The sequence below is a fragment of the Aedes aegypti genome, chromosome 1 (genome assembly GCF_002204515.2).
Source record: "Aedes aegypti strain LVP_AGWG chromosome 1, AaegL5.0 Primary Assembly, whole genome shotgun sequence".
NCBI lineage: Eukaryota > Metazoa > Arthropoda > Insecta > Diptera > Culicidae > Aedes > Aedes aegypti.
Genome location: NC_035107.1, coordinates 285,929,036 through 285,945,597, shown reverse-complemented (window position 1 = coordinate 285,945,597; position 16,562 = coordinate 285,929,036). Strand labels below are relative to the sequence as shown.

General features: G+C 40.7%; 1 protein-coding gene across 3 annotated transcripts in view; it reads right to left on the bottom strand.

Moving 5' to 3' along the window:
- LOC5575653 (alpha-mannosidase 2) overlaps window positions 1–2,849 on the bottom strand; it is a 79,898-nt gene extending 77,049 nt beyond the window's left edge. For 2 of the 3 annotated variants that reach the window (XM_021838072.1, XM_021838071.1), the window contains exons 1-2: window positions 2,240–2,849; window positions 1,470–2,092 (exon numbers count right to left, since the gene is read on the bottom strand). In XM_021838072.1, coding sequence (XP_021693764.1) covers window positions 1,470–2,092; window positions 2,240–2,347 — 731 coding nt within the window. In that variant the 5' untranslated portion in view covers window positions 2,348–2,849. The remainder of the gene's footprint in view (window positions 1–1,469; window positions 2,093–2,239) is intronic. The other variant, XM_021838073.1, reaches the window with a different exon arrangement.
- Window positions 2,850–16,562: the final 13,713 nt, after the last annotated feature.

The window sequence follows — 16,562 nt, the reverse complement described above, 5'->3', positions numbered from 1 at the left end:
GTTTGGCATCAGAACAACAAAGTTTATAGTATTGAGCCAAAGTCCTTGTGGAGTTTATTCTTGATCCAACTAGAATCTTTATATTAAAAATTGTGACTGATACATCCATGAAAACTTTATAAGGTCACTGAATTCATAGAAAAGATCCCTTGAAAATTCCATTATTTTATATAGCAAAATTCGTCAAAAACGATATCTATTTTATGAACAACTATTTCATTAGAAGAAAAAAACAAAAAATCAGCATCGAAATAAAACTAGTGATGTAGTGAGTTCTTTGGTTAGAATTATATAATTAGTAAATGGTGCGATGGTTTTTGTTTGAAAATAGATAGTAATTTCTTTTTTTTATAAAGTTACCCGGGAAATATGAAAATCCCGGGAAATACGGGAATCCCGGGAAACAGAAAATCATTTCCCGGGAAACGGGAATCCCGGGAAATCTCAATTCCCGGGAAATGTTCCCGGGAATGAAAACTCTATCAAAAACCTTCATTTATTGAGGAATTCCTAATAATTCTTGAAAAAAAAGATTTGCTGAAGTAATCCCTGGAGATGTTAAGAACAATGCCTGTGAGATGCTGTGGAATTTTTTTTGGAGGAATCCTTGTGAAAATTGTTGAAACAATAACTGCAGAAATCGGCGTAGCATCTCTTTGAGCAAATCTTACAAGAATTCTAAAAAAATCTAGACGAATTTCTTCAAACACTCTGGAAATTTTCTTGGATGAACTCCTGTACGAATCTTTTGAAGTTCTCCTAGAGAAGCAACTGGAAAAATCAGAGGAAGAATTAGTCCAAAACTCGGTGGAGGCATTCCTGAGACAGTCCTTGGGGAAATTTCCAAAATAATCCCTGAGGAAATTACTGGATGTAGTAACGTTAGAATGCTAAAGGATTTCCTGGAGAAAAAATATGGATCTGTTTCTTTAAAAATATTAGGGGTCGTCCATATATCACGTGGACATTAATGAGGGGAGGGATCTGGCCAATGACCACGGTCCATACAATTTTTATTTTTTTTTTTTTGTATGGACAAATAACCACGAGGGGGAGGGGGGTGGTTTGAAAATTCAAAAAAATGACCACATGGTTAATGGACTGGACAGCCCCTTACGAAAAAAAAGGAATTTCTGGAGGCATCCCTGGAGAAGTCTACAAATATACCTGAATAATTTCTATTAGAATTCTTGAAAATTTTATTCGGGAAATCTGGAAAGGAATCACTCAACCTGAAATCATAGAGTGGCTATATAGACCACTTTGGTTTTCAGATCTTCTTTAAAAATTAACAACTTATTAATAAGTTATAAATTTCCATTAAAATAGTGACCATTTTATAAAAAGAGACTAATAGCATAGCTCTGCATTTAATCACAAATCATGTGTTTGCCTTTTTCGATGTCGGAATTGATTATTTCAAAATGTTAGATAGATTTTCCCCACATATCAAAAGAGTTAATTCTTACTTCTTCACGATATCCTTCTGCTCGCCAGCCAGCTTGTCGTACCACCGCGCAAAGTAGCTAATCTCCGCCCAGATAAACTTCATTCCGGGATTCTCCTCCAGGTGCCGCAGCATATTGGCGAAGATTCCCTTCGTCTGCCGTTCGTAGTACTCCTCGAACGTGTAGATCCAGCCGGGATCGTTGTGCGAGTGCGGAACCACAAACACCTTCAGCTTGTGGTGCTGGTTCCACTGCTTCTCGTCGTACGTCACTTTCCAGCCCTGCTTCCACGGGCCGCCGTCCACGTTATCGAACGGAACCTTCTCGTACAGATCCATCATCTGTATGTCCGGTTGGGGGATGATGTCCGTTCGGAGCGAGCAAGTTCCTCCCGTGTCCCGGTTCGGACTGATGACCGAATCTTTGATCATCTCGCGATTTCCCAGATGGGGAGCGGCCACTGCCGGAACCTTGTCCAGTCTGGATTCTTCGCCGTATTCGTCTCCGTCGACCGAATTCGATCGGTGGCCATTCGATCGGATTGTATCGAACTGCTGCTTCATGGCACCGAACTCTCGCCGGTGTTTGTTCAGCCCGGTCTCCAGCTCCTTAATTTTATCCTCCAACATCATAAAGCTGTTCTGCTGAAAGGAAACGGATTCTTTTAGTGAACATTATTCCATTACACAGTGAAAGATTTCATTATTTTATCAATTTTAATTTATTTTAATTTAAAAGCGCTAACATGACAAAATCTCCCACTGTGCATTGATAAGGTCACCGCAACTTACCGGTTTTTCCGACTGAATCGAGTGATTCAAAATGATGTACAGCAGCAGAAACGCAAATAGCGTTACGCCGGACATAATCAGCACGAACTTCCTCCGAATTCGGACCATATTTGCGCCTAGTAATTAGGTGCTTCACAATACTGATTCACAGGCAGAATCTACGCCGCTTATCTGCCTCCCTCTCTATGACAAACTCCACGCAAGCATCGAACCGTGCAAAAATGACCGTCGTCGTCGTCAATGTCCAATAAAACTCTGCCCGAGTTTTGTTATCAATAACAAAACCCGAAATTTCCAAAGCAACACACAACCAACACCAATAAATGCACTTATTGTTTCGTGTCGACAATGCACGACGCCACCCTAATGCGAAATTTTCTCTAGCCGATCGGATTTTTTCAAAGCTCCGACAACAACATCAAATCCACCCGGAAACCAATTCCACCACACACTTCACACTCCAGGAACACTCACGTGCACCGATTCACCGGCATAATCACTTTTTCCGGTGGGAAAACCCGGAAATTTCCCGTTTTTCTTCCTGTGTTGACGACGGCGAATCCGACCGAAGAAGACCGATTTGCAAAACTCGACTCTCGGACCGAACAAGAGAAAAACACAGTCGTCGTCTGTCAAAAAGGCCAGAGTCGAACTCGGTGTTTGAAATGTTTCAGCTTCGACGGGGCGAATGCCGATGGTAAATTGAAATGTAATTCAAGCGTGTGCTATAGCTATATATAGCTAAATATCTATAGGGGTATTCACTTAACGGCATAAATCCCTGCGTATATCGTGATAAACTGTTTATCTCAAATGTTTCACAAAATTGCGTAAACTGCGTAGGAAACATTTCAAGCCGTTGAAATTCAACAGTCAACAAATCCAAGAATGCGTCAGTCATCATAGCAACTTGAGTACGTTATTTACAAACAAACAACAAATCATGAAAAACCACTGGAAAACGTACATGAGAGTAGGATTGTCGATAGGTAGATCTGGGAGAATTAAATAAAAGACTGGGGAAAAGTTAGATGAATAAATGAGTATGATCATAGAACGAATTGTTTCAAGTGAAAGAGGTTCTGTTCTTATCGGATATTGAATCGTCACAGTGAGGAATAAAATGAACTAGGTGGCAGAGTGTTATGTCTGAGTCTAAGCAATATTGGGGCTATTCATTTATCACGTAAGGGGTTATGGTGGAAGGGATGGGAGTTTGAGTTTTCTTACGCGCCATTCTTTCAAAAATCTTTTCGTGGAGAAGGTTGTCTTAGGTAATTAATGGACCCTATGTCTTAACCAAACTGAACGCAAGGCACATCGACAACCATTTCATCCCATCGATTTGGGTTCTAGTGGGTTCTGCAATTGGATATTTGAGTAGGTATAAAGGCTGCGTTGTTTTCCGTTTATGAATCATAAGCAAAATTTCCCTTGGGATCACTTGAATGATATTGAGAAATTATTAAAAATGTTTGACAATAATAAGTTGAATAAAATGTTCTTGCAGCAACAGCACAAAGGTTGGTTTTCGTTGACGAACTGGTAGGAGTTCTGGGTGCTGTGAATAATACAGTCGAAGGTTCGTCAACTATGGTGAACCTTAGCTGAAACGATTCGAATTAAAGTTCGTAATTTATATAAACAAATTGTTGACAAGCTTGATAGTTTTGTTGGGTAACTAGGTTATAGATTTTTTGTTTTTATCGCCTGGAGCCAGAACAGGAATATTTCATTTGAAACGTTTCATCGCCAATATCTCAATTTACGCTACTTTAAGTGAATACCCCTTATATATAGATCAGTTTACCCATAAATAGGTAGTTGATTCACCCATTTATGAGTTTTTCTTATAAAACTCATAATATGGGTAAAATCTACCAATAAAAATTAGTAAAGTTCACCCATAATATAAGTAAAGTTGTTTTACCCAAATATGGGTAAAATAAGTACCCATATTTGGATGAAAAATAAAACATCAACAATTATAAACGAGTAACAGCAAAGAGGTGGTTACAATCTTTATACTACGTTCAGACTAGGGCTTATATTACGTGAGATTGAGGGTTTCGTAATATAGAAGCTATATCACCTTCTATATTACCTAATATCCCATACAAATCAGCTGTCACTCTATATTACGAATCCAACATGATATAGCTGATATCACGTTCCGATCATAATATACACGCTAAGAAAATAAAATACTAGTTGACTTAAACATCATTCTAAAACCATATTCGGTCTATTCACCCCTTGGAATGCATATTTCTGGAATATGCTTTCATAGTATAAAAAGCGTATAATAATCGTAATGCTTATTACGCTCCTATTTCTATACCGCCGTTATTCTTTTGTTTAAATTTATTTCCCACTGTCGAATCAAGAAGGAAAACTTAACACTCGCGAACACAGATAAAAATTGTTCCTCCGGCCATCTTGATATACCGAAACTGCAACAAACAAAAAACAAAGTCCCAAGTGTAGCAACAGACAACATAAATGCATGAGAATTAATAATTTCCGTAAATGCATGCTCTAGTATAAAATAAATATTGGAAATGCATAATTAATATAATTTGTAAAAATTAAACACCTTAAATGAAATACAAGTAATAAATTTCAATCTAATTAGTATTTTGCGTTTTCTCCGTGTAGCATCGAAAATTCATGGTTGGCAGCTCAGCCTACATAGCGCTGGGCGATATTTTATGCTAACAAATGTCATGCTGCGCGCGGAATCAAAGCAAAACAAACAAAAAAAATACACTGTCGGTTCAGTCGTATCAACGTTTTCATAAGGATAGATCCGGATAGTTTCTACGATTCTCTTCTACGAAAGATTCCAGTTTATTTAGGATCTTTACTATGCAACAGAATTAGGCATTTCCAGAATATTCTAAATTCTTTCAGAATGCTCCTAGAATTTTTCTCTTTTGGGTCACATCCCGAATCCCTCTTGAACATTTAAAAAATCTTCTTAATTTTTATACCGAATTTCTTCAACGATTTTTTTTTTCTGAAATTTAACCAGAATTCCACAGGAGCATTCCACAAGGATTCTGTAATCATCCATAAGAAAGTCCAAAAACATCTAGGTAAGAAGAATTTTGATAGCATTCTGGAAGAATTCTAAAATCATCCCAAAAGGATCCTGGAAGCATTCAAATGTATTCTTCTGGCATCCTAACTAAGAGTATTCTTCTAGCATCCCGAAAAAAATCTTCCACCATCCTAAAAGGATTCTTCTTGCATCCTGAAAGAATTCTAGCATCATGGAAGGATTCTGCTAGCATCCTGAGTAGATTACCATAGCATTCTGAGAGGTTTCTTCTAGTTTTCTGAAAAGATTCTAGCATCCTGAAAGGATCCTTCTAGCATCTTGAATGGATCATTACAGCATTCTGAAAGGACTCTTCTAGCATCCTGAAAAGATCCTGGAAATATCCTGAAAGGATCCTGTAATTATCCAGAAATAATGCTAAATGCAGGGGGTGGGAAACTCGGCTCATCTAAAATTGTGCCGATTTGTGCCGACTGTGACGAAAAGAGCGACCGTATCGATATGTCATATTTGTCTGATTGCACTGTAATAACTGGCAACTCTGTTTAATCTATGTCAGATTGTTTTTGTTTATTTTAAAAATCACCGATTGAACGAATTCGACTGAACAGCATAAAATCTAAGGTTTTTGATTGACGGAGGCCGCTATTTAGATTTCTGGTAAGTTTTAAGTAAAAATGTGCCTTTGCTTTCAATAACACATTAATATAATTTTGCAGTCCAGTGGCAAAGATATCGCGCGGATTATGATCGTAAATTTGAATGCCAAGCATTGCGTTAAGGATCCGATGGATGATAGTGGATTTGCAAAATAGTTTCCGAATTGTAGTGGGTGGCAGTGATCGTGGAAATGCGGGCTTCGAGGTCCATCTACAGTGTGTTCGTTGTACTGCTAGAAGTGTTAGGATCAGACAATGGTGAGTCTTTCGGATTATCCTCCGGCAGAGAAACTGGAATGACTCAAACTCCTCTTCCGCATATAACCAGTACATTCTCAACAAATCAAGGACAACACGTACACCCTGATCAGCAGAGCGCACTGCTTCCGGCGATTGAACGGAACGCACATAATCGGGTGCAGTTTCAAACTAAGCGGATCCGTGGGCGTTCTGAGTCGGACATTGATTTTGTGGTGCGAAAGCATCCTGCCCCTCCTCGGTCCGAATCTGATGCCGCACCTGTTCACGCGGGAATACACCTACTGCGTAACCAAAGTGGTCTTCAATATTCCACTGTAGATCTGGTCAATAAAATAATGTTACGGAGTTGGTGCATTTTAGCCAGGAATAGCGCTGTCCGAATCAATGAAGCAGATTTTTCGGAGAGGAAGAAGATACGTGTGATGTGGAGCGACCGGAAGGCAGTTGGACTCCTTGGGGGACGAGGCTGTTGGAACTGCTAGAGGATTTCCCCTTTCCGATCTACTACGTGGCTGATCCGGATGATATGGACAAGCTGTACGACCGCTTCGAGCTCAGAATCTCCGATCGTAGATTTGGATGCCCACCAGAACGCTAAGGATTCTAAAGATCTGACGAAACAGTGGAGTTTCACGAAAGGAAAAGCTGCTGTTCAAAAATGGCGACTCATCTGAAGCCCCATATTGGAGCATTCACAAATTTCAAAACGCTGCACACTCAATCACGATTTGCTTGTTCGGTAATTTTTTATACTGGGTACGAATTGTAAATCATGAAAAATACCAAACTTTCAGCTTTATGACTGAAAACTTCTGAGGTTCAGTAATAATTTTTACTTTTTACTGAACTACGGTAGCTGTCAGACCCAATTTTGCAACATTACCGAACAGGCCGAAAAGTCAGTAAAAACAATTACCGACTATTCAGTAGTTGATGTTCTTTTACTGACTTGTCGTCAAAACCAAATCAAAACAACTGATGCGCATGCGAGAAAGTGTCAAATGAGAATCTCCTGCTGTAGAATCGTCCGGCGCCGGAAGACACGGCTATCGCAATCAAACTTTTCCTGCACCTATTTTGCGCTTTCTCGTGGTAAGTAGTCGAAATTTAGTGAGAAAATCAACCATTTTAAGCAGCCAAAAAGGCTCAGCACGATTTTAACTGCTTACGTTGGAAAATTTGGTTAGTTTCCATACAGGAGGTAAATTCATCTGCATCATTGAGTTTGCCTCTTGTATGCAAACCAACCAAATAATGATTTCGTCACACATTTTTCGATTACTTCCACTGAGATATAAGCATACCGTAGATGTTTATTCGTACGAAAAATGCATGTCGATGTTCATGTCGATTGGATTTTAATTTGTATTGATTTCTGAAAAAAAAACAGTATCCGTAGAAGCAAAGCATGAAGCATGGGAAACTGGAAAGCCAGTAAAAACGCTCAACAATTTTACTGACTAAGTCAGTTATTTCCATCAATCAAAACATATTTTGGATTACTCAGGGGGTGGGAAACTCGGCTCACTGTGCCCGGCACAGTATTCGGCACATCTGGGCACCCTTCTAATTGATAATGAATTGGATTTGACAGCTACAACTTTGTTTTTGCTAACTACATAAAGTGGTCGTGCGATTCAATCAGATTGTTGTTATCCCGAATTTGTTCGGTAAGTATAAAATTAAGAATTTATACGGCTCAGAAGACCCTTCTGTACCACGTACCACCATCCGAAGAGGGTCAATCTAACGAACGTGTCTCTGCTATACAGGTAAACAATCGCATCCACGATGAAACCCGAAAAATTATCGTGATCACCGAGGGTCAAAACGGCGTTACAAGTCTCAGAGAGTTTATTCGTCCATCCCAAAATCTTGCCGGATTTCATTGTGACCCACTTCTGAAGAGAAGTTTCAAAATCTCCGCCAAGGAATGCTGGGAGTAAACCTGGAAAAGATGATCAAATGGTACTCGCATGAAATCCAGTGCTCGGTCGATACAAGACCCCCCCCCCCCCTTGGAGGAGATGCTGGCAGAGGTAAGGCAGCTGAATAAGAAGAGGAAGTTATGGAGGAGTCTAATGATGAAGAAAGTGCTTAAAATTGACATCGATAATACGAGTCTGCATTGACCCGCTCCAGGTCCCACGCCGTGTACTGAAGCTTCCACTGAGGAGCATGGTCAACGGCGTTCCATTGTCACGTCTCATCTCAAAAACGATTAAATCAGTAATAATAAAAATATACATTTTATTACAATACATTTTATTCCCTCTCCACCACTCTTAGAGGCCGGCAATGCCTAAATATTACGTTCCCGAAGAGTCGTCCTTCAGTGCATTGTTGATTAGTTAGTGTGGTCGCAACTCATAATAATGACCGTGCCAGATAAGTTCTCAACAATGTCCAGAATTTCCACAAGAACTTCTCATCTAGGGTTTATTAATAAACTGTATAACGCAGAAAATAGTCATTTTTGACCCTCATCCACCCTCTCGTAATGCTATTTGTATAAATAGTCTAGAGGTTTTGTATGATCTGTAACATCAGAAGGACCCACCCCCTTCACACAGCCAATTCAGATTACCGACCCCAGTAAAATTTTACTGGGTTTTGGAACTACGGTTTTTTCGGTAATTTTTACGATTACCGAAAAAACCCAGTAATCCAAAATATGTTTTGATTGATGGAAATAACTGACTTAGTCAGTAAAATTGTTGAGCGTTTTTACTGGCTTTCCAGTTTCCCATGCTTCATGCTTTGTTTCTACGGATACTGTTTTTTTTTCAGAAATCAATACAAATTAAAATCCAATCGACATGAACATCGACATGCATTTTTCGTACGAATAAACATCTACGGTATGCTTATATCTCAGTGGAAGTAATCGAAAAATGTGTGACGAAATCATTATTTGGTTGGTTTGCATACAAGAGGCAAACTCAATGATGCAGATGAATTTACCTCCTGTATGGAAACTAACCAAATTTTCCAACGTAAGCAGTTAAAATCGTGCTGAGCCTTTTTGGCTGCTTAAAATGGTTGATTTTCTCACTAAATTTCGACTACTTACCACGAGAAAGCGCAAAATAGGTGCAGGAAAAGTTTGATTGCGATAGCCGTGTCTTCCGGCGCCGGACGATTCTACAGCAGGAGATTCTCATTTGACACTTTCTCGCATGCGCATCAGTTGTTTTGATTTGGTTTTGACGACAAGTCAGTAAAAGAACATCAACTACTGAATAGTCGGTAATTGTTTTTACTGACTTTTCGGCCTGTTCGGTAATGTTGCAAAATTGGGTCTGACAGCTACCGTAGTTCAGTAAAAAGTAAAAATTATTACTGAACCTCAGAAGTTTTCAGTCATAAAGCTGAAAGTTTGGTATTTTTCATGATTTACAATTCGTACCCAGTATAAAAAATTACCGAACAAGCAAATCGTGATTGAGTGTGCAGCGTTTTGAAATTTGTGAATGCTCCAATATGGGGCTTCAGATGAGTCGCCATTTTTGAACAGCAGCTTTTCCTTTCGTGAAACTCCACTGTTTCGTCAGATCTTTAGAATCCTTAGCGTTCTGGTGGGCATCCAAATCTACGATCGGAGATTCTGAGCTCGAAGCGGTCGTACAGCTTGTCCATATCATCCGGATCAGCCACGTAGTAGATCGGAAAGGGGAAATCCTCTAGCAGTTCCAACAGCCTCGTCCCCCAAGGAGTCCAACTGCCTTCCGGTCGCTCCACATCACACGTATCTTCTTCCTCTCCGAAAAATCTGCTTCATTGATTCGGACAGCGCTATTCCTGGCTAAAATGCACCAACTCCGTAACATTATTTTATTGACCAGATCTACAGTGGAATATTGAAGACCACTTTGGTTACGCAGTAGGTGTATTCCCGCGTGAACAGGTGCGGCATCAGATTCGGACCGAGGAGGGGCAGGATGCTTTCGCACCACAAAATCAATGTCCGACTCAGAACGCCCACGGATCCGCTTAGTTTGAAACTGCACCCGATTATGTGCGTTCCGTTCAATCGCCGGAAGCAGTGCGCTCTGCTGATCAGGGTGTACGTGTTGTCCTTGATTTGTTGAGAATGTACTGGTTATATGCGGAAGAGGAGTTTGAGTCATTCCAGTTTCTCTGCCGGAGGATAATCCGAAAGACTCACCATTGTCTGATCCTAACACTTCTAGCAGTACAACGAACACACTGTAGATGGACCTCGAAGCCCGCATTTCCACGATCACTGCCACCCACTACAATTCGGAAACTATTTTGCAAATCCACTATCATCCATCGGATCCTTAACGCAATGCTTGGCATTCAAATTTACGATCATAATCCGCGCGATATCTTTGCCACTGGACTGCAAAATTATATTAATGTGTTATTGAAAGCAAAGGCACATTTTTACTTAAAACTTACCAGAAATCTAAATAGCGGCCTCCGTCAATCAAAAACCTTAGATTTTATGCTGTTCAGTCGAATTCGTTCAATCGGTGATTTTTAAAATAAACAAAAACAATCTGACATAGATTAAACAGAGTTGCCAGTTATTACAGTGCAATCAGACAAATATGACATATCGATACGGTCGCTCTTTTCGGCACAGTCGGCACAAATCGGCACAATTTTAGATGAGCCGAGTTTCCCACCCCCTGGGATTACTGGGTTTTTTCGGTAATCGTAAAAATTACCGAAAAAACCGTAGTTCCAAAACCCAGTAAAATTTTACTGGGGTCGGTAATCTGAATTGGCTGTGTGAAGGGGGTGGGTCCTTCTGATGTTACAGATCATACAAAACCTCTAGACTATTTATACAAATAGCATTACGAGAGGGTGGATGAGGGTCAAAAATGACTATTTTCTGCGTTATACAGTTTATTAATAAACCCTAGATGAGAAGTTCTTGTGGAAATTCTGGACATTGTTGAGAACTTATCTGGCACGGTCATTATTATGAGTTGCGACCACACTAACTAATCAACAATGCACTGAAGGACGACTCTTCGGGAACGTAATATTTAGGCATTGCCGGCCTCTAAGAGTGGTGGAGAGGGAATAAAATGTATTGTAATAAAATGTATATTTTTATTATTACTGATTTAATCGTTTTTGAGATGAGACGTGACAATGGAACGCCGTTGACCATGCTCCTCAGTGGAAGCTTCAGTACACGGCGTGGGACCTGGAGCGGGTCAATGCAGACTCGTATTATCGATGTCAATTTTAAGCACTTTCTTCATCATTAGACTCCTCCATAACTTCCTCTTCTTATTCAGCTGCCTTACCTCTGCCAGCATCTCCTCCAAGGGGGGGGGGGGGGGGTCTTGTATCGACCGAGCACTGGATTTCATGCGAGTACCATTTGATCATCTTTTCCAGGTTTACTCCCAGCATTCCTTGGCGGAGATTTTGAAACTTCTCTTCAGAAGTGGGTCACAATGAAATCCGGCAAGATTTTGGGATGGACGAATAAACTCTCTGAGACTTGTAACGCCGTTTTGACCCTCGGTGATCACGATAATTTTTCGGGTTTCATCGTGGATGCGATTGTTTACCTGTATAGCAGAGACACGTTCGTTAGATTGACCCTCTTCGGATGGTGGTACGTGGTACAGAAGGGTCTTCTGAGCCGTATAAATTCTTAATTTTATACTTACCGAACAAATTCGGGATAACAACAATCTGATTGAATCGCACGACCACTTTATGTAGTTAGCAAAAACAAAGTTGTAGCTGTCAAATCCAATTCATTGTCAATTAGAAGGGTGCCCAGATGTGCCGAATACTGTGCCGGGCACAGTGAGCCGAGTTTCCCACCCCCTGGCCATTCATTTGCTTAGAAACAAGAAACTACACACTCGGTTACCAATGGCTTTTAGGGCGAGATCACAAGATTTTTTTTACAAGATCTCAAAAAACTCTTCTAGTTTGAGAATCCGTGTCAATATTAATCATTGGTGATCTAGTTTTGAAGATATTCAGATGTTCCTTGGGGGACCAACATTCTTCATATGAAATGTTTTCGGCGGCCATTTTGTTTTTGATCAATTTATCAAAAAAGTAAATCTGTACTATACAGGAGCTGTTTCATATATTTCATATCGCTTGAATTGGCCATTTTGGACACCAACCCACTCCCTCGTGACGCCTTTTATATGGATAATCTACAATTTTTTTATGAGCCGTAACAACGTTAGGACACCCACCCAAGGTCCGGAGATATTCCAAAATTCCTTGGGGGACCCACGCCTAGCCATAACCTACGTAAATATCTTAGGCTACAGCATTTTTATCGTATTCGGATATTCACTTCACGGAATGATACATTAATGCGAGTATGTTGTGATAAAATGAAGCAATTTAGAGTAGCCATCTTTGAGTAATGAGCATTTATGTTTCTGGTACCACCAAAGACAAATTAAAGACCCCCATGTCCCTTGCAGTTGCTCATAATTTTATGGCTCATAAGGTAATCTAGAATGCCGTTCAAAGTGTACTGCGATCTGTCAAATTTGGGTACCTTTTGTACTACCGAGGGACCAAATGCAGTACTAGAAGTGGTACCCAATCTGAGCCCGAGTGTGACGGACCTGGTACCACACTGGACAAACAAAGAACTTGAAAACTTTAAAAACATTTTATCGTAATTTTCAGATTTCTCCATGAATACTGAAACGATTTGTATGATTTTTTCAGAGTAGCTCCTTATCTGAGACTTCTTATCACCTGGCATTGTAGGGCTCATTCACAAATTTCATAAGGCTTTAAGCCTGATTCGCGGCTGACAAGTAATTTCTTGGCCTATCGTGATGCATGGAAAATTCCTGCAAGGAATCGATCAAGGAAGCGTTTTTTCTGATCGCACTACGTAGTTAAAAAGAGATGTCAGTTCAAACGGGAGTCACTGTAGAAAATTTCTGCGATGAATTGGCGAGAAATTTCTTTATTGATTCCTGTTCAGCAGCAAATCAGGCTTAAGTCTGATTTGCTGCTGAAAAGCAATCGCTAAAGAAATTTCTCACCGATTCCTTGCTTAAATTATTTAAATTGAATCCCGTTTGAACTGACATTTCTACCCGTGTTTCTAAGTGTGGTGGAACTTATCGAATAATTTCCGGAGGAATTACGATCTAGGAGACGGACTTGAGAATTCTAAATGCAACTCCCGATAAGATTTTTTGAGAAATTTCTGGGAACGAAATCATCAGAAATTCTTTGAGAATCTCCTAGAGGAATTTATGGAGGAATACTTGGATGAACAATAAGTGTCGTGTTCAGTCGTGCGTCGTTTATTGTGTAGTAAACTCCCAAGAAGATCCTGGGAAATATCCTAGAAGCATTCCTAGAGAACACGTGATGAGATTCCTGGACGAACTCCGGTTGAAATCCTGGTGGACCTGCCAGCGGATTCTTAGAGCAACTCGCAGGGACATTCCTGAAGGAAGTACGGTGGAATTCCTGAACGAACTGCGGAATAATTCCGAAAGAAGCTCCAGATAACTTTTGGAAGGAACTTCTGAGGAATATCCAGTGGAGCTCCTTTGGACTTCCCGAAGAAACTTCGAAGGAGTAACGTGATGAATTGCAAAGAAGTTCCCAGAAGAATTTCGAGGCATTCGTGGAAGGAATTCCAGGCGGAGTCCTGAACTTAATTCCAGGAGGTATTGCTACGGGGCTGTCCATTAATTACGTAAGACAATTTTCGGGGTTTTTCAAACCCCCCTCCCCCCATGATAAGATTTTTTGTATGAAAATGAAAAATAAATTGTATGGCAAGTAAGAAATCTCAGACCCCCCCTCCCCCCATAAACCCTTACGTAATTAATGGGTCGCCCCTACTGGAATTCCGCTGAGAAATTCCTGTAGAAAATGCCCGGAAGGGTTTTTGGGGGATACCTTCGAAGGAATCCTTGAAATTATTGGAGTGTGCAATGATTGTGCCTCGTATGCGCAACACTGGATGTGTAGATTATGGCGAATGACGCATGCGCCGGTAGGGCAGTCGGCGAGCGCGCCAAATAGAAGGAAGAAAGAAAGAATGGAAAGTTTGCCATTCATCCGTAATGTGATGTTCAATCCGTTCAGACGTGTTTAGCAAAACTTTCTCGTTGCGTACAGTTAAAGTTGTAGTTGTAGTTGTGGTGTTTCCTACCGAAATCCTGGAATTTCTGGACCAAGTCCCCGGAGAAATTCATGGACAAAATCCGCAGAGGAAAACATGGACGAAATCCTCGGAGAAAATGCTAAAGAAAATCCACTGAGGAGTTCAAGGGGGATATCATCTAAGAAATTCCTGGAAATCTCTAGTCTCTAGCTCCCGGAGGAATTCCAGTATTAAATGCCCAAAGGGATTGCTGGAGAAAATCCCCGGAGAAATTCCTGGTTTGAACCCCCACTGATATAACTAAGAAATTCTCCGAATGAATCTTCTGAAAGAATCTCCGAACCGAGAAATTTATTATTTTTTAAAGACAAAATCCTCTGAGGAATTGCTATTGTAAACCCTCTGAAGAATTCCTGGAAAAAAATCCTGGAGGAGTTCTTGGTGGAAACCCCCGAAGGAAATCTTGAAAAACAAAATTCCGGAGGCATTTCTACAAAAAATCTCCGGAGGAATTTCTGGTGCAAATCTCCGGAGAAATTCCTAGAAGTAATACCTGCATAAATTCTATTAAAAACTCTCCGGAGAAATTGCAGGTGAAAATCCCTAGAGAAATACCTGAGGGAAATCTTCAGATGGATCTTCTGAAAAAATCTCCAATGCAATTTATGGAGACAACCCTGGGAGGAATTTATTAATGAACTCCCACAGAGGAATCGTTATTGTACACTCTTTGAAGAATTGCTGTAAAAAATCCACGGAGGAGCTTGGTTGAAATCTCCGGAGGAAATTTTGGAAAAAAAATTCTGGAGGCCTTTCTGCAGAAAATCTCCAGAGGAATTCCTGGTGCAAATCTCCGGAGAAATTCCTGGAAGAAATACCCGGATAAATTCTCTTAAAAAATCCACTGGAGGAAATCCCCGGAGAAATTCGTGGAGTTCATCAAACGTGGGTTACTATGCTAACATCCCCCCTTAACCGAGAATCCGTCCAATTCCAATTGTTTGTCTTTCGGTTTCGAATCTGGGAGCCGGAACCGCCTTCGTCAGTAGATCAGCCAACTGTTGTTGACTGCCAACATGCTGCAAACCAATCACGTTCTCTTCGATCTTCTCCCGCACGAAATGATGGCGAATGTCGATGTGCTTACTACGTGGAGCATAACCGACTTCCCTTTCCGCTAGGTGAATTGCGCTCTTGTTGTCGCAATAGATTGTAATTTTCTCAGCAACGCCGGATAGCTCCTGCCGTAATCCTCGCCACCAGATAGCTCCTTGGGCTGCTGCCGATACCGCCATATATTCCGCTTCAGTTGTCGACAAGGCCACTGTCGATTGCCTTCGACAATTCCACGAAATCGGTCCGCCTGACTTCATGAAGACATATCCCGTGATGGAATAACCTAATGGACAATTGAATGAAACACGTCTGTTTGGTTTGATATGTTGAGGCTAAACTGATTTATTAATCTGTACAATATTGAATGGCACACTATGATTATCTATTTAATTCGTGGGTTACTATGCTAACAAAAACACTTAGAAATTTGCATAACGTTTACTTGAATTTTGACGGTTTTTCATGCTCTGCCCTTCAAATGTGCGGTTTTCCAATGACAGTTGGTGACAGCACGTGACAGGTTCCCGTGACTTTTGGGAGCTCGCAATCTAAGCCAGCTTCCTCCTCTCTCTCAGCTTAATACCAATGGTTTTAGTAAGTCTTTGACAATCAAAAGTGAGGTTAGGTAGCGAAAGTTTCCCAAATTGAAATGGATATTTACAGTTTCCTGTGCCTTAAATTGCGAGAATCTTGTCAGTAAATGATTGTAATGATTTTTCTTACAAAGTTATCACTAGAAATTTTGATTAGGATACACTAATCCCTATTCTAGAAGGGCGCCATCTACGCATTTTAGCGTTGCGTGAGATCATCAATAGGATCGACGATGTTCGCTGGTTGGAAAATATTCCAACTAAAAAGCACTCGAATGAGCATTTTCACCATCTGTCAGTCGTTCCAACTAACGGGTCGGATTCGTTAGATGGAAGGCAGTCGTGTTCCAACCAGCAAATCCTCGCTGTAGAAGGCCGCTTGTACTTTTGAGTAAATTTGCTAATATCAAAGTTTCCCGATGACCCGCCCTAATACCGGCGTGATGTAATCGCACCGCATCCCATCGCCCCTCGCTGCCAATGTGCATGCGGCAACCCCAACTGTCAAGCACCGCGACGG